Below are 17822 nucleotides of genomic sequence, written 5' to 3'. Positions count from 1 at the left end.
TTTATGTTTACTCACTGTGCCATCTGGACTTCTTCATGCATGCTGTAAATTATGGGTCTAACTTTGTCTTTGCAGCTACCCCAGAAGCCTTTAAAATTATAGTCTGCCTTTGCCCAGGGCTCTGGTGTCTCCTTTGCCATATTATAAACCTGATATACTTGCGCCAGTCTCTGGACCTGCTGTGGTTAACCCTTTAGTGTCTTCCTTATTCTCTGCCACTTCATCAGTGGCTTTTAGTTTGGTGGAATAATGACTTTTTGCAGACTTATCGTTCTCTACTGTGAACATTTACTTGTAACTAAACTTTAGTAACTCCCCCATTTCCCTAAAAAGTGTCTGTTGGTATCTGAATGACTTTACACTTCCTTTAACTTACACAAAGCACTGTTACCCTTGTCCTGCCCCCCACCTGTAACCAGGCGATGTTTCTCTCTTTAAACCCACTTGTGTCTTTCAGGACTGTCTTAGAATTCAGACTTTAAAAAATTGTTTTTTAAGGGATGGAGAGATGGTGCAGTGGTTAAAAGCACTGACTGCTCTTCCAAAGGACCAGAGTTCAATTCCCAGCAATCACATGGTGGCTCACAACCATCTGTAATGGGATCCGGTGCCCTCTTCTGGTGTGTCTGAAGACAGCTACAATATACTCATACACATGAAATAAATCTTTTTAAAAAATTGTTTTTAAGACAGGGTCTCATGTTGCCCAGGTTTATCTCACATTCCCTTTGCAGCTGAAGATGACCCCCTAGCCTCTATCTCCCAAGGGCTGGAATGCACTAGCATGCCTCACTTTCCCTGTGGGAGGCAGTGCAGTGAAGACAGGGTCTCGCTAAGTAGCCCAGATGGGAACTCCTAGTCCTATGCTTCAGCCTTCTGAGTGCTAGAATTAAAGTGGGCAGCACCACATCCAGCTTCTTCCTAGGGGTCTGAATCTACTGTTCAGTGTATTCCTGGCTGGGGTGGGGCGCTGCTAGTTGTTCCAGCACTTGTGAGGGTGAGGCCAGATCGTGAGTTCCAGGCCAACCAGTCAACTTCAGAGATTCAGTCTCTAAGTAAAAAGTAAAGAGGGTTGGGAGATTGGGGCTATATCTTAGTTGCCTAGGATGCCTAGGGTTCTGGGAATCCCCAGCATTTTATGAGCCAGGTGTGGTGGTGCACATAGTGAGTCTGAGGCCAGCTTGGGCTGTATGTCTGTTGCCTGCTGTAGATATTTTCTTTACCATTTGTGTGCACAGCTATTCTGTATTGATTTTATGTCTGTCTGTTGAATTGTCCCTTTTGTCTTTTCTTTTCTCTCTCTCTCTCTCTCTTTTTTTTTCCCGAGACAGGGTTTCTCTTTGTAGCTTTGGCTGTTTGGCTGTCCTGGAATTTGCTCTCTAGACCAGGTTGGCATAGAGATCTGCCTGCCTCTGCCTCCAGAAGGCTGGGACTGAAGATGTGTGCCACCATTGGCTGACTGCTGAATTGTCTTCTTGATCTTGTTAGGTTCTCCCAGCATAGTCATCCCCAGGTAGAGATAGCCTTGTTCCTTAGTGCCAGTAACTGAGTTCTCATGTCCACTGATCCTAAGTTATGGCCAGAGTTCAGCATCCTGCTTCCCCGTCTTAGCAGGAAGGTGTAATGACATACTGCTTTTAGTGTGTGTGCCTGTGTGAGTACTGCACCCATGGAAGCCAGAGGCACTGGATACCAGGAGCCAGACTTACATAGGCAGTTGTGAGCCTGCTTGGGTTCTGGGAACTGAATTTAGGTCCAAGGAAAGAACAACAAACACTTCAGTTTAGACATCTTTACAGACTCTTGTGTCGTTTTCTCTTTCTCTGTGCCTCACAGCTCTCAGTGTGATCCAATGCTAGTATCTACTTTCCTTTGCTTTGTGTGCTGGAGACAGAGCCCAGGTCTATCCATGTGCCCAGAGCACATTAGCAGAGTGCTCTACCATTGAGCTGCAGCTCAGCCTTCTTTCCCGTTATGTGTGTGTGTGCATCGTTCCTGCTTTGGCATAGGAAGAGCTGTTAACCACCCTCAGATTTTAAGCCCAGTTAGACATCAGGAACAAGGGCAGCTGGCAGATAGCACTCACCCCAAAGCAAAGTCAGGCAATGCTCAAAACACCAAACTATTTTAGCCTGAACTCTGCAGCTTCGGAGGATGCCATGAAAATTAATTACTGAGAGCTACTACTCAGGGCCAGACACCTGGCCAGAAGAGGCTGAGCACTCATCTCTAGCCTTAAGATCTTGACCTTGCTCAAGGCCAGGCTCCTAAAGAAGTAAGACATGGCTTCCAGCTGATCTCAAGGGAACTGCTGCCCTTTAACAGGTGACCACAGAACAGGTGTTCACTTCGAGAACAGCACATGTGCTCCCCAGTTGTAGAGGTTAGAGTGTGAGATGGTTCTCTCAGGGCTAGATAACGTGTGCCACTTTGCTTGCACCTTTCAGTTTACTGCCATGGCCAGAGTCTGACACCTCCCTGCATTCTTAGGCTCATAAGTTGCCTTCTTCTATCTCCCAAACCAGGCAGTCAAGTTTGTACTCTACCTGACTGGTAACATCAGCTTTGCAACCTGATCCCATCACTACCTACCTGTGTGATGGGGATTCTAGGGTTTGGTCCATGGTGATGGCTACTGTCCTGCTCACCACGGCTGACCCAGGGCTAACTGCAATGAGGGATCAGAAGCTGCAGAAGACATCTTCCCGACATAGCTCATGTCTTCTGCTACAGGAGACTACTTCAGGCACAGGCCCATTCTTGGGAAGTGCTGAGGTCAAAAGCTTAAGGTAGGGTAGGAAGGAGGATGAGAAGAGTCTAAGTACAGTTACCTCCCTATGTTTTTGCTTTTTCGAGACAGGGTTTCTCTGTGTAGCCCTGGCTGTCCTGGAACTCACTCTGTAGACCAGGCTGGCCACAAACCCAGAAATCTACCTGCCTCTGCCTCCCAAGTGCTGGGATTAAAGGCGTGTGTCACCACTGCCTGGCACATGGCCACATTCTTAAAAGTACCAGCTGGAGCCTTTCATGTGCAGTTTTTGTCTTCAGAATAAGCTATAATAATCTTTTGTTTTCCTTTCTAGTTTTCCTGCATGTTCTTTGGAGCTGTATCTTGTGAACAGCAAGAGCATGCCGGCCACCCCTTGGACAGCCTAGCAATAGCAAGTGACAGTGAAGAGGACATGAGTGGATGAGTGTCGATGCTAATGCTCAGTGATAGCCACACTGGGCGCTTGGCTCCCTGAAGGCCAAGTGGAAATATAACAGACAGTCCCAGGATGCCCCGGAGTCAGTGTCTCTGCTCTTGCCAGTATTGCTAAAAATCCATGTGCCACCTGGGAGACGGAGCTGGCAGTACAGGAATGAGCCATCAGGGCTTAGATACCGTTTACCCTGCAGCCTTGACATGTCCTGTGCTGGTCCCTAAGGCAGACTTTCCTCAGCACTGGGGTGAGGTGGAGCCTCTGTACCTGACTGCAGACAGCAGGCATTCCAGCTTGTGCAATGACCTGACAGGTTTTTTGTTTGTTTGTTTGTTTTTTCGAGACAGGGTTTCTCTTGTATAGCCCTGGCTGTCCTGGAACTCACTCTGTAGACCAGGCTGGCCTCGAACTCAGAAATCCACCTGCCTCTGCCTTCCAAGTGCTGGGATTAAAGGCGTGTGCCACCACCGCCCCGTGACCTGACAGGTTTTGTTCATCTTTTTGGTTTTTTTTCAGTAGAGAAATGGTTCTGAATAAACAAACATATAGTTCCCTTCCCCCCGCTGCTCTGGTTCCTTTGTGCTACGCAGTGAAGCTAGTGTGAGTCATCAGCACACACAATGGCCCCTGAGCCCAGCCTGGAGTGGAAGAAGGTAAGGAGGCAGGGACAAACGCCTGTCCACTGCTGCTCTCAGGTCTAGCTGCTTACATGCAGATTAAAAACCTGGCACCAAACACACTTATGTAACATCTTATGGTGTAGGACTTTCTCCAAACTCATGTAGTTGATTGCAAGCAACAAAAGGAGCCTTCAGGAACATCTTATTGCTAAGACCTTGGAAAAGCATCAAACTGTAAGGAAATGTCAACCCAGCAGTCCACTGCACTTTAGACTCAGTACTGCCTGCATGGATTAGCACGCTTCAGAAGTGTGAGCAGAGTTCTAGCTGAAACCAGAGTGACTGGGTTCTTGTAGCTTAGCCATGAGTCACAGCTGCCCACAGTAACCTAATAAAAACCCAGCTTCATCCTAAAATGTTCCTCTGTGAATGAAAATGGGCTTTCAAGAAGCTTTTTGTGGAAGCTGGCAATGCCCACCTTGTCCTCTGTTGTGGGCTGAAGATTTATGAATCTCATGTTTACACTGATAACTGGATTTCAGACATTCCTACCCGGCACACGTGGCTGCAGAGCAACTCTGTAGGTCTCCTGCTGAGGACAAGACCTGGGCTCACACACCGATGCAGCTTCCCAGGCACCTCAGTCAACAGCAGCCTGGCTGCAGTACTAGTCTGCCCAAGACAGTGACACCGTGACACTAGATGCACTTCCAGTGGAGCACAAAGGGTGTGTGTGCGTGTGCACGGTGCCGGGGTGTAATCGAGGGCCTTCCACATCTAGAATAGTGCTCTGCAACACACACTCCCCCAACCGCCCCACCCCCAGCAGCGTTTTTGGTAGCTTCTTCACTCAGTACTGTCTGAGCACAACACCCCAGCTACAAAAACCTCTATTTTGCACTCAATTGTCAGTCCATTTTGGTGGATTTCTGAGGAAGATTCCGGTCCAGGTTCAAATGGTAAAGCACAACAGACACGGCTCTGAAGTAGTGTTCACTGTCAGGCCGTCCAAGAGCCTGGGAGCCGAGAGAGGGTGTGATACAGACGATGCTGGTGTCTTAGCTCCTGCCCATGCAAACCAAAGGAGTAGCAAGTAGTATAAATACTATATTTATTAAATATCTTTACAATTTATTTAAATGTATTTACAGAACTATTCCTGCATAAGTTATATTTCAGACATCGATTCAGGTCATTGCCTCTGGTAGGACACACGATGATAGTCTCAACAGAACACGCAGCTCATAAGTACACACAGACTCAGATTGCTTCGTCACTTACTCATCGTTGCCACAAACTACCTGCTAACAGTTAGCATTTTGACATGGACACTGCTTTATTGAGAAGTTCAATTTTGTGATATATTTACTTACTTTTTTGAAAGAAATAGAATCCAAATGTCTTCTGTTTCATATTTTGTTTTATGAGGAAATTTTCTTTTTTTGCTATCGCAAATTTTTTTTAAATGTAAAAATGTGAATGTTACAACTTTGTCAGAGAGAGCTGCTGTACAGTGACATGGAGCCATGAACCTACTCAAAAGTACACACACAGACACACATGGTCTTAGCAATCCTGCTGGCTACCTCCAAACCACTCCTGGGGATGGCAGCCCTGCCCTGGGATCCAGAACAAGGGCAGCAGCAGAGGGCACTCTCCTGCCTCGGAGCTCATACCTAGTCTCTACTCCAAACACAGGCCAACCCAGATACACACCTGGAATGGATTCTTTGTGAGTTAGTAGCCTACTGACCAAGCCAAGCACGCATGGTAACTCAGGATACATAACTTGTTTTCCCCCTCATTTCTTTCTGTTTGTAAGAGCCTAGGGACTCTAGCTACTTCATCTCCACTTGATAATTTTATATTTTTTTGTGCGCAGGCAGCTTAAAGTTCATAGGAAGAAATAAGGTTCTGATATGTTTAGAGTGCACATTTTTAAAACAGAACAAAATAAAAATTTCAAGCATGTGATAAAAATAGTGATTTTTTTTTATAATACAGTATTGCTTTATAAATATAGATGGAAAAGCTATAAACTTTACTGGTCTTTGGTGCATCCAGAGGGATAAATAATTTGCCACTTGTGAATTAAAACCCAAATTTTCTCTTTTGTTATAAAAGTTCACTCTGTGAGACAAATATGAGTGCTTACATTGCTTGATTTAAAATACAATGCACACGAACACCAGGTTCCAGATCAGACCTGGTGAGGGGTGTGTGACGGACGGAGGAGCCCCTGGCCTCAGTGAGTGAGAGCAGCGCTCACTATGCCTGACCTCTGACAGTTATAAAATTAAGTGTATAACAAAAAGGACAGGGAGAAGCTAATGGAATATGTGATGTCACTAGTCTACATGCCAGGCCCGAAGGAATTTTCACAGAATCCCAACACCTACCCTACGGTTTTCAGTTTACTAGAACAGCTATACTGCTTGTCCGTTTCTAACAATCACTGCTCAGAAAAGTGAGTTGTATAAAACACACCAGTCTACTTTTACAAACCCTGGCTGATGGGGTAAATGAGAGCAGGAAAAAGCTAGCAACTTGACCAGCTCTGCTCTTAGCAGGAATTAAATGTCGGCATTGGAAAATTAATGCAAAATATATCCAGATTGTAAGGCTATAACACCTCTGACCAAAAACTAGTTACAAATCACATAGAAGAGCTGAAGTACTCAGTCCTAGAGTCACACACCCCATCTGGATGCAACCTTACTGTTTTAAACACAGACACTGCAAAGAGTTTGTGCAAAATAAATACCCACCACGTGCCCCTCATGTCCCGGGATCAACAGAGTGCGACATCTCCTTATCCAGTCTCCCTCCATACCCGGCCACTGTATCTCCTCACCAAAGAACTCAGTGTTGTCAGGTTAGGGTAGTTAAGGCATTCTGACATGTAATTAAAGGTAATTCAAAATAGGAATCTAACATTATGCCAATTTAGGAATAGTAGATAAATTACTGAACAGCTTACAAATGAGTAACTCATTCTTATAATGAAATGCCTGTTACAAGCATGATGCACTGAGAGAGCACTGACATGTACATGGTACATGGTAAACAATTTAAATAAAACAAGAGACAGCTACTCAAATATACAAATGCACAGACAAAACCTTTGAAAAACAAGTTGAGGTAACCTCAAACACAAGTTCAATGCAGTAACCAGGGAGCCAGTGTCTCCTGCAGAGGAAGGGCTGCGCAGCTGCTCACACGATCTTCACACCAGCGTCATCTGACTTGCACAGAAACACGGCTTTAACTTAAGGGTTTCTAAGTATATACGGTTTTTCTACCACCAAGTTAATGAAGGAAAAGAACGGACCCCAAAATATATATATATCTTTACAGCAGTCAATTGTACATAAACCTTAAAAATAAGTTTGCGCTCGCAGGTAATGGGGAAGTCTGAGAAGGAACGTTACCTACTGCAAATGGCTATTGGAACTGTAAACATTAAGCTGGACTCAGGGCCCCACACTCAGCTGTGGTCACTGTGAATGTCAGGTCACCACTAGCTTTCCTGTGGGCTCTGGGAGATCCACGCCATCACCTTGAGGATACAATGCAGGTGGGGCATGCTCTAAAGGGTAGGAGGCTCCTGAGGGAAGGAGCAAGGCTGTCCACAGCCAACCCCATTCCAAGCTGCAGCTGCATACTCTAGCCCAAGAAGGCCTGTGGCATCCTTACAGGCAGCGTGGACGACTGCAGCTACAACATTTGATTCCCAGGCTTTGAGGAGTTCTGAAATTTTGCGTAGTATTTCCATTACTAGATTTTGGTAAGGAGTCTCCTTCCCCTGTCCCGCTCCTGTGGGCCAGGCCTCTAGCCCGTGACCTGGACAAATCAACAGACTGCCACAGCTGCAGTCACAGGGGCACAATTAAGCATCTTTTAAAAAGCACGAAATATCTGCATCCATAGAACAAAAATTTTCTTCCAATTTGTAACCAAAAGCATACACTGCTGGGGTTGGGATGTCATAACCCGGCACAGGGTTAGAGCAGGACTGTGGGCTCCTGGAAAACAGGAGTTTATACAGAAAACACAAAGCCACACCAGTCCTAGCAGAGACTACACCTGGGGGACACAGGGCTTCTCATGGGATGATCCATGTGTTTTCTGGTAAAGGTGTCACTATTTACTATTTGTTGACTGTTAACATCCCTTTAACACACTGAAATTTTGAGTTCACTTTACCAACATTACTTATTTTCAAAACTCCAACTGCTTTCAAAAAGTAAAAGGCTTTGAAAACCTCCAGGAGAAGGGAGAGGTCATCTCGCTTCTCAGTGGGTCGCCAGCAGGTCCAGGCTATTGGATGACAGTAGTGGTTCTCAACAAGGATCTCGTCAGGTCTCAAACATGGGCCAGAGCATCCATCATTGGCCACTGAGATCAGTGGCAAAGAAATGTGGTCCTGCCAGCAGGATCAGCACACATGGCAGGGAAAAGTTGGGGGACAAGAGAAAGGCAGGAGTCACCAGTGTGGCCAATCAGTCCGTGTACTCAGCCACTATTGAGAGGAGGACGGTGATGTCATCTGGTTTTCCACCTAAAACACAGATGAAACTTATCAGTGTGTTTGAAGGAAAAGTCAATCAAAGATGTGGCCCATGTAAGCACTGGAAACAAGTGCTCCATCTGTGGGTTTGATCTGCCAATGCACCAGACTGGAGAGTCAAAGCTGCAAGCTCCAGTTCTGGGAGGATCAGGAGTTAAGGTCATTCTCAGCCTCCATTACACAATGCCATCTCCAGAAGCTACAGTAAACAAGGCACAGTCATACACCACCAAGACTAGGGCATGGTGGTGCAACCTACAATCTCTGCACTTGCTGGGCTGAGGCAGGAGGACCACCACATACTTGAGGCCAGCTTGAGTCATCTACGACCTTGTAATTTAACTCAAGCGTAAACCCACCCCGCCACTTTCCCACACGGTGGCTGTGGTCGGCCCACAGCATCACATACCGCACTGAGTGCAGTGAGAGAGTTGGCAGCATGGCTCTGGCCCAGCACTCACATACCGCACTGGCCTAATTTGGACAAACATGTCCAATGTTTGGAAACTCAGAATAGCCTGTATTCTAATCTGCCAAGTAGCTATGGCATGTGCTTTTCTCTGTTTTAACATTTCCTCAGCTCAGATGTGCTTAGCACGTCATAATATTACACTAGCAAAAGCTGGGCAGCTCCAAACAGCTCTGATACCAGAGTCATCCAGCTAGCACTGGCCTGATTCCCCAGTCACATCATCAAGTAGATCAAGGTCAGTGCCATACAGCTTCCCTCTGCAGACTGCTGCAGCAGTTTGGAGTCAGCCACTCAGGAGGCAGAGCATTGAGTTGATGGGAACGTGGCCCTGGGTAAGCAAGGCAGTGATGGAGTAAAGGGCTTCAGGTACCATGGCTCTCTCATCAGTCAAGGTCAGTCCTGAAGGGCGCCTCACCCTCCCAACCTTGCTGAGAGAGGACACACACCCACACATTCTCCCCCAGAGCTTAGGACCTTCCAGAGAATACTCACCTCTCACATTTAATCCGTTGTCACATGCAAACTGTGCAAAAGGTGACATATAATTTGGGTCATAGGCCAGCTCATGCGCTTGCTCAGCAATACTTCTCGCAGTCCGCTGTATGCTTTCATAATTTGAATTCTAAAATGAAGGACAGAGTTATTTTTACCACGATGCCTCATGTGAGTTCTGCAAGAGAACACTTCGTGCAGACAGCACTGTAGGGCAGAACGCTCACCTGAACACTTCCCCCAGCACTTAGGTTTATTCCAGTTAGAGAAAACATGGAGACAGGGCCACGGGGAACAAGCTCGTCGATCAGGGCCCTGCTTGAAGAAGCCTTTGGTTGAAATGGCTCCACATTTTTTATTAAAATTGTCATTTTTGGTCTTCCATTTGAAACATTTAAGGTATTCTTGCTAAAATGGGATGGTGTGAAAAGGTGGGTTCGGGCCACATTTTCATGGTGCCTTAGAAGTTCCCATGTTTGGGAACACATCTATCCATATTTGCTTTTTTCAAGTGAGAGGTGCCCTGGTGCTGGCTATGCTAGAATGGCTTCCAGGCTTCATATGCCACAGCAGACTCTTGCTTTCCTGTGTGTTCTTCCTATGTCCTGTCCTAGCCGTCCCTCAGCCCTGACTTCAAAGGTTCTAAATCTTTCGGTCTAAATGTCAACCAGCAGAGGGCTAGGGCAGCTGGAGACATGGCTCCAGAGATTAACAGCACTGGCTATTCTCCCAAGGGACCCAGATTTGGTTCTTAGCATCCACATGACTGTTCACATTCGTTCCAGGGGATCCAACACTCTCTTCCTGCCTCCACAGGCAGTACTCAATACATATAAGATTAAAAGAAAAGAAAACCAAAAGAACAAAACAAAGTTCATAAAGAAAATGAAAAGCCAACAGGCCTGTGCGTCGAGGCCGCCTCCTTACAGGGGCCTCCCCTAGCCAATCTAACACAGCAGTCTCCTTTATTCTAACCCTGCTCACTTGCCAGCAGCCTATACTGTGTATCCATCTCCTTCCCAGCCATTCTCCTCTGGATTGGAAGCCCCGGAGTGGCCCTAGTGCTTTCTGCTTACACTGTCACCACACAGCGTCCCAGTACAGTGAACAGCACAGGGCAGGTGTGGTGCTAGGATTCTCTCCCATGGTTTTGGTTCCTCTTCCCGGCCACCCTGAAGGATAAGACTTCTCCTTCCTCCCAGTTCACAGACACAGAGGTACAGCTTGGACAGTAAAACAAACACCGCAAGGCAGAACGCTGGGGTGCTGGATTAGAAGGCCAGTTTCTGCCAGCTACAACTTTCACTGGGCTAAGAGAATCTGGAAAGCCCAGGTTCTGGCCCTGCCACCTTTTGTGGGAGAGGCCAAACTCTCCCTCAGCAGCAGCTCTGGTCAATACCCACACTCCTTGCTGCCTGGTCTCACCCTTGACCTCCCCAGCCTCAGCAGCTGCAGGATATGTGGTAACAATAAAAGCAGAAAGGGATAAGCAAGGGCATAAAACACCAGGAAAAACAAAACAGTCTCCAACTCCCCTGAACCACCCTATGTTGGAGGGGCTCCCCCCCAGCCCTCCTCTAATGTTTCCATCTGTAATTGCCTGGAATATTATATCCATCATTTCCTGAAGTTCAAAAAGTAGTCTTTCCCAAACCAACAAAGGGACAGTGTAGTGGGCTCAATAAAACTCGGCTGTGCAGAACCCACAGCTCCCAGGGCCTCCCCGCTCACCAGCCTCCGGACTCGTTACCTTCAGTTTTTTCAGCTCCTGGAGGATCATATAATCAGGCATGTTGTCAAAGAGCCCGTCTGTTGCTGTCAAGATGATATCTCCTAACTGGACATCGAAAGACGTGCTATCTGCAGCATCGGGGCTGTGGCAAGGACAGAGGAGCAAGGTGAAGGAAGCCCTGCAGGTATGTGTCAAAGGTCCTACCACCTGCATTTTGCGATGTCACGAGGCTTTTAATGTGGCATCAACTAAAGAGACTGGGCTAGTGAGAGGGTCAGCAGACAAGGGTGAAGACCACCAAGCCTGAGAACTGACTACCACCAGTGTCCCGTGACCTCCATGCTCCCGCTGGGGCATTAACTCCACCTCACAACATGAAGTCATACCAAAATGTCAATCCTGAGAAAACTAGCTGACAGCATCAGCTCTATGTTTCAAAGGCTCAACAAAAGCTACTGAATAAAGCTGAGTCCCCACACGTGGCTCAAAAGGAAGGCGCTCTCCTGAGGCAGGTCAAACCTCCACTATGTGCAAGGGAATGCTGCTCCTCCGATCCCAGCCTCTCCACTGCACCCGCTCTGGCACTCAGGAGGCTAGTCACCCACAGAGAACATGAGCTCCTATAGGTGATACTCAGGGACACCCAGAGAAGCTTCAGCAGTTAGGGGCTGTGTATCTCCCACCCTGTTCAAGTGTGCCTGACATGAAAAGCTTCAAGAAGCACACAGCCAGGCAGTGGTGGTGCACGCCTTTAATCCCAGCACTTGGGAGGCAGAGGCAGGCAGATTTCTGAGTCAAGGCCAGCCTGGGCTACAGAGTGAGTTCCAGGACACCAGGGCTACACAGAGAAACCCTGTCTCGAAAAGCCAAAATCAAAACAAAACAAAACAAACAAACAAACAAAAAAAACCCCAAAAACATGTTAAATGACATACTACAAAAACAGAATGACCCTCTGAATTGAGAGAAAATCTCCAATATGTTAAATAGAAAAGGCAGGGGTGCGTGGTAAATACAACTACTTCTGTAAAGAGCAGGGGAGACACACTTGGAGATTTCTAAGCTTAGAGCATCAGTCTGGAGAGAAGCTAGCCCCAGAGCGTCCCGGAGAATGTGTGGCTGCACCAGGGGCAGGAGGACGATTGCTTGTCTTTTGTTTTTTGGTTTTTTTGGCACAACTTTTCTGTTTTAGAGAGAAGGTCTTAACTTGTAGCTCAGGCTGGCCTTGAACTCATAATTCTCCTGCCTCTGCCCCCTAGGTGCTGGGATGACAGGTGTAGTCCACTATGCCCAAGCTGGGTATAACTTTTAAAGAATGAGATGGCAGGTATTTTTTCTGACGAAGTGTAAAGGAAACAGATCTAAGGCTGGGGGACATGCAGGCAGGAGTTTACAGTCCTAGGCGACTGGCTCTCGGTCTCTCCTGAAGGCCACCTTCACTGTTTCCCAGCCTGAAAGGGCAGGCAGAGAAGACGCCTAATCGTCCACCTGGCCCTGTGGTTAGGAATAACAGAAGGAAGACCTCAGACACTGACCGAGAGAAGTCAGAGCCAAAGCACCCCAGGCTTAACAGAAACCCCACACTTGTAATTGTAAGTGCTGAGACAGAGAACATATGGAGAGACAACACAAAGTAAGCCTTGTACATGCCTGAGGACCTACACAGTGCCCTGAGGACCTACACAGTGCCCCGAGGATCTACACAGTGCCCCGAGGACCTACACAGTGCCCCGAGGACCTACACAGTGCCCCGAGGACCTACACAGTGCCCTGAGGACCTACACAGTGCCCTGAGGACCTACACAGTGCCCCGAGGATCTACACAGTGCCCCAAGCTAACCCCTGCCTCAGCTTCGCATGGCCGAGGGAAGGAGGCAGCACACATCTAAAGATAAGAGTGACAACTAAGGACACGCAGCAGGAAGAGAAAACCACCATCGTACTGGTGGGAACTGGGTTAGTTCCTTCTGCAAAAATCAAGTCGGCATGTAAGACTGTGGCCTGCTGTCTTTGTAAGTGCATCAGGTTCTAGAAGTGCAGATTAATGACCAGGTTGGCACAGGGACTCTGTTTTATGCTGAGGTTTTCTTTCCCCACGAGTGGCCTTTGCCATTCTGCCTGTGAGAGCCTCCCTCCCATTGGACAGCCTGTGCTCTACTAACACTCCCACCCACGAGCTTGGTGTTCCGCCAGCTGCAGCTCTGCCCATTCTGACTGAACACACTGTGCCGCTGGAAACTCTCAACCACACTGAAACACGAGCCATAGTCACATGCTGGTGAGCTGGGCTCCACGGGTGGCTACCTCCACCTCACGTCAGGGCAGCAGACTGCCGCTAGCCTGCCTGTCCCAAATCTTGCTTGGGGATCTGGTAGTCAGAGGCCAAAACAGGCAGCAGCCAGTGAGGAAAAGGAAGCACTGTGACCCGGAAGTTGTTAGCTGAGGCCTTCACTCCAAATGGCTATGGCTACCGTGTATTACAACACACTCAATATCACAAGAAAGCTGGTTCACTGAGATGGCTCAGGGATGGCACCTGCTGCCAAACCTGACACTGGGAACCCACATGCTTGGAGAGAACTGACCTGCACACCTGTGCCATGACACACACACTACCTCTACCACATACACAAAACAAATAAATATTTTAACCACACAGTCAACATCTAATCAGATGTTCTTCCACCTAAGGTACTCAGCAGACCTGAAAGCTCAGGTACTTCCCTCTCTCAGCAGCAGCATTCCAAGTTTTTTAACACTGGGTCTTTCTATATATAGCCCAGGCTGGCCTCAAACTGGTAATCCTCCTGCCTTAGCCTCCTGAATACAGGGATTACAGGTGCAAGTCCCATGCCTACCTAGCAAGCAGATTATTTAAAAGGACAACACCAAATACCTAATTATATAATATCCTTGTCTGTTTTACATTAGTTTGGCCTTGAGATCTGGTTCACCAGGAGGTAGTAGGTAGAAAGAGAGATATAAGCAAGAAGAGCATTTACTATGAGCCTCTTAATTGAAGAACCCCCCACTCAGGGGTTGCCGGTAAGCACATGCAGCCCCTGGAAGGTAGCTGAATAAAGTGTGGTCCAAGCCTTAACATTACAATAGTCTACGAAAAGAACAAACTGAAAATTAATTTAAAAGTGTTCCAGTTGTTTTGAAAGGTTCCTGGAAGTTTAAAAATAAACTGAGACATTAGCAATCATCAAGAAAAAGAGAACACACCAGTGACCCCATTAGGGACACAGGCAGGCCTGGCCACTCACTTCTCTTCTGTTGGGAGCATGTGTGAAGAGGACTTCTGAGTGGGAAGCTATTCTGACAGGTAAAACAGCCGGCTGCATGAAAACGGGACTGACGGAACCAGACTGGCCTGCATACAAAGCTTTCGGCTGACTGTGTTTAGAGGACCCTGGCTTGGATGTGATACCCACTTATTCTAAGCCCCTTGCAAAGGCCCCACTAACTGGTCCTGTGGACAGTAGTGTCTCAGGAAAGGACTGGAGGAAGGTATGGGCAAGGCCCTCCTGCTTGCTTACCTGTCGCTCAGGACCACCCCCTCAGCCTCAGGAGGGGCGATGGAGAGCTGGAATGGAGTGTTGAAGTAGTGCTGCTGCTCGTCAGACCGGTGCACAACCTCGCCGCCCCGGACCACCAGGAAGCCTGAGTCACCCAGGTTCGCTGTGTGCAAGCGGTGGCTACTTCTGTCCAGAACCACGATGCAGGCTGTGCTGCTTCCTACAAACAACATGGGCATCTGCTCACTGTCTCCCCTGGGCTGCTGCCTATCAGCACTCACCTCCAAGGAGCAGCAGTGATGGGAATCTTTTGTTTACATAGGACCGTCCAAGTTTGCCCCACACTGGAGAACCCCAAGGTGCTGAAGAGAAGGGGCGTGGGATCATGGCAAACAAGGCGCACATTCTTCCTCCTGTAGACACGAGTGCCAGGCCCCACAGCAGGTTACTATGTCTTAATACTTAATTTAATTGCTGGAACAAGGTTATTGCAGCTGACACTTCTTTAGTTATGGCAGCATGACTCCACTATACTTACTGATGTTTAAGACAGGGGCAAACCAGCCTCCTAAACCAGACTGCCCTCTGCTGAAGCCATGAAGCACTTTCTGGAGACTGATGACTATGAGGTCACAGGACCAATTTTCCCAAGGCTCAAAGATCAACCTGTTCACTTTCCAGAGACTGGTGCACAGGAGGACAAGCCCCACCTTGCCAGCAGCCAGCAGGCACCGTGTGCAACCACTGCTGTACAAGGCCCACAAATCTCTGGCCTGGCTGACTGTAGTAAAAACTGCACCTGCCTCCATCAGAATATGCAGTTCACCAAGAATCAAATGGAGCATGCCTGTGTGTATGGACTGCTGGCAGCCAGTTCTCTGAGATTATTAACAAGAACCATAAGAAGATAACACAGGAAACCTGCTCTCTCTTACTCTGGGGAGGCGCTGGGTAAATTAATCTTTCTGAGATTCGTGCAGCCCTGAAAACATAATTTGTTATCTAGCAGGTCTCCCTGAAAGAAGACCCATAAGAGATGCAAGTCAGACTGAAAGGTAAAAACACTGGTTAAGAGCCAGAGATGCCACGTGAGCAACACGCCTCTGCCTGTGCCACTGGGGCAGGCCCGCAGCCATGTGGCAGAGGCTTTGCTAGCATGAGCATAGTCCTGCACCCAGTCTCCGAAACAGCTTAGTACTGTCACACACTCAGCAGCATGAACTGAACCCCAGGGGCTCGGCCACTCTGAAGCTCTGCGGTCCAGCTCTGTGCTCAGCTTTCTTGTTCACAGCAGCAGGAGTAAACCCCTGAGAGCCACGAGGAGAAAACCAGTCAAGTCATGGCAGACACCTAAAGTGGGCTATCCACTGAGCCACCAGGGAGTGTTAAAAGAAGGGAAGATGAGTGACATAAGTGGATTACAGTTAGTCTTGGGGGACTGTAAAGATGGCTCAGTGGTTAAGAGCACTGATTGCTCTTCCAGAAGTCCTATGTTCAATTCCCAGAAACCTCCTGGTAGCTCACAACCATCTCTAACTCCAGTTCTAGGGGACCCATCTAACACTGTCTTCTGGCCTCTGTAGACATACACACACTCAGGCACCCACATATATGCATAAGGTAAATAAATAAATTTAAAGAAGTATTGACTTGTTATTCAGCTGCCCAAGTGCTCATTCATCAGCATCACACAAAGCAGATGTCATGGCCACAACTGTGACCCAATTCTCAGGACATGAAGGCCGGAGGCTGACAAACTCAAGGTCATCCTCAGCCACACTGAGTCTGAGGCCAGCTTAGGCTGTATGAGACCCTGTCTCTTAAAAAACAAACAAACAAACAACAACAACAACAAGGGCACTGAGCATCACGAGCAGGCCTCTCAGCCTCTCTAGGCCCGAGTTTCTTCTAGCCATATGTGGAGAGAGTTCCTCTGCATCTGCCTCACCCAGTGTGTAAGCAGAGCACACTCAAACCCACAAGCCACCCCCCTGTGCAGACACATGAGAGAAACAGAAGCTCAGCGACTACAGTCACCAGTTTCTCAGTGGGATTCTGAGATGTGTTATCTTGTCCCAAGGAAAAGACATAATTTGGGCTGGAGAGATGGCTCAGTGGTTAAGAGCACTGGCTGCTCTTCCAGAGGTCCCAAGTTCAATTCTTAGCAACCACATGGTGGCTCAGAACCATCTGGAATGGGATCTGATGCCCTCTTCTGGTGTGTCTGAAGACAACTACAGTGCACTCATAAAATAAAATAAATAAATCTTTAAAAGAAAAAGAAAGACATAACTTTACAATGTAAAGAGTCAGTGTAAGCACCTTCCAATATCACTGCCCCGCAGTCCAGCTTCCTTCTGTTCTGAAGCGGACTGATGACAGTGACTTTGACACCCTTTGTGCCTACGAAAGGGAAATGTAGGTGCTGTGCCAGCCAGGGGCGTTGTCAGAACCTGCTCTATGGCTTGCCATGCAGTCAGCTTTCCTTCCTACAAGCCTCCAGCTACTCAACGTTACAAAACGGCCACACAAAAGATCTTCTGGGAGCTGATGAAACTAAATCTTGAGAGTAAGAAACGACAGAGCCTTGGAGCTGCTCCTCAGGAAACACCCGATGACTCACTGTGAAAACCTCAAGCCACCATTTCATGTCCCTGCAGAATCAAAATGGTCCTTGTGAGTCTTGGGGCCTCCATAGCCAGAGCAGGAACAATGAAGGGGCACACACAGCTTAGCAGCTTTTGTTCCTCTCCTCTTCAAGTGACCCCAGCACACATGTGAAGATGAGAGTTGGATGTTCAGACGACTGACCCACATCAGCAGGTGCCTGGGCAAATCTCTCAGGTTAAAGTGGAATTATTTTTAGCACTCAGCCAAACAACCTTATTAGGTCTGACACCTCAGCTTCCTTTCTTCTGTGGTGCTGGCAACTGAAGGCCTTGTGCATGCTAGATCCCTGCTCTACTACTATGTTACAGCCCTGCTGCAAGACCCATTTTTTTCTTTTTTAAGGCAAGGACTCATTGTGCAGCCCAGACTGGTCTCAGACTCAGAAATCCACCTGCCTCTATCTGCCCAAATGCTGGAATTAAAAGGTACCATGGCAGCAATCCTTTGGATTCTTAGGAACTTATTAATGTATTTAAGGGTTTCTGAAGACACTTATGTCAACAATAAAGGCTTGCCTTCTAGAGTAGTTTTTGCTTTGTAAA

At 47.7% G+C, this 17822-nt stretch overlaps 2 protein-coding genes across 5 annotated transcripts in view; one reads left to right on the top strand and one right to left on the bottom strand.

Annotated features, from left to right (window-relative positions):
- Positions 1–3762, top strand: part of Rad9b (RAD9 checkpoint clamp component B) — a 40247-nt gene extending 36485 nt beyond the window's left edge. For all 4 annotated transcript variants that reach the window (XM_031337767.1, XM_031337766.1, XM_031337768.1 and 1 more), the window contains one exon: positions 3084–3762. In XM_031337767.1, the coding sequence (XP_031193627.1) occupies positions 3084–3194 (111 nt within the window). In that variant the 3' untranslated portion in view covers positions 3195–3762. The remainder of the gene's footprint in view (positions 1–3083) is intronic.
- A 1155-nt stretch (positions 3763–4917) lies between these two features.
- The window catches only part of Pptc7 (PTC7 protein phosphatase homolog), a 40905-nt gene continuing 28000 nt past the window's right edge, over positions 4918–17822 (bottom strand). Inside the window, exons 3-6 of the mRNA XM_031337769.1 lie at positions 14632–14830; positions 11108–11231; positions 9358–9487; positions 4918–8384 (exon numbers count right to left, since the gene is read on the bottom strand). Coding sequence (XP_031193629.1) covers positions 8326–8384; positions 9358–9487; positions 11108–11231; positions 14632–14830 — 512 coding nt within the window. The 3' untranslated portion in view covers positions 4918–8325. The remainder of the gene's footprint in view (positions 8385–9357; positions 9488–11107; positions 11232–14631; positions 14831–17822) is intronic.

This window comes from Mastomys coucha, unplaced genomic scaffold (genome assembly GCF_008632895.1).
Source record: "Mastomys coucha isolate ucsf_1 unplaced genomic scaffold, UCSF_Mcou_1 pScaffold22, whole genome shotgun sequence".
In the NCBI taxonomy this organism is placed as follows: Eukaryota; Metazoa; Chordata; class Mammalia; order Rodentia; family Muridae; genus Mastomys; species Mastomys coucha.
Note: the sequence above shows the minus strand (reverse complement) of the source record. Positions and strands in the feature narration are given on the sequence as shown.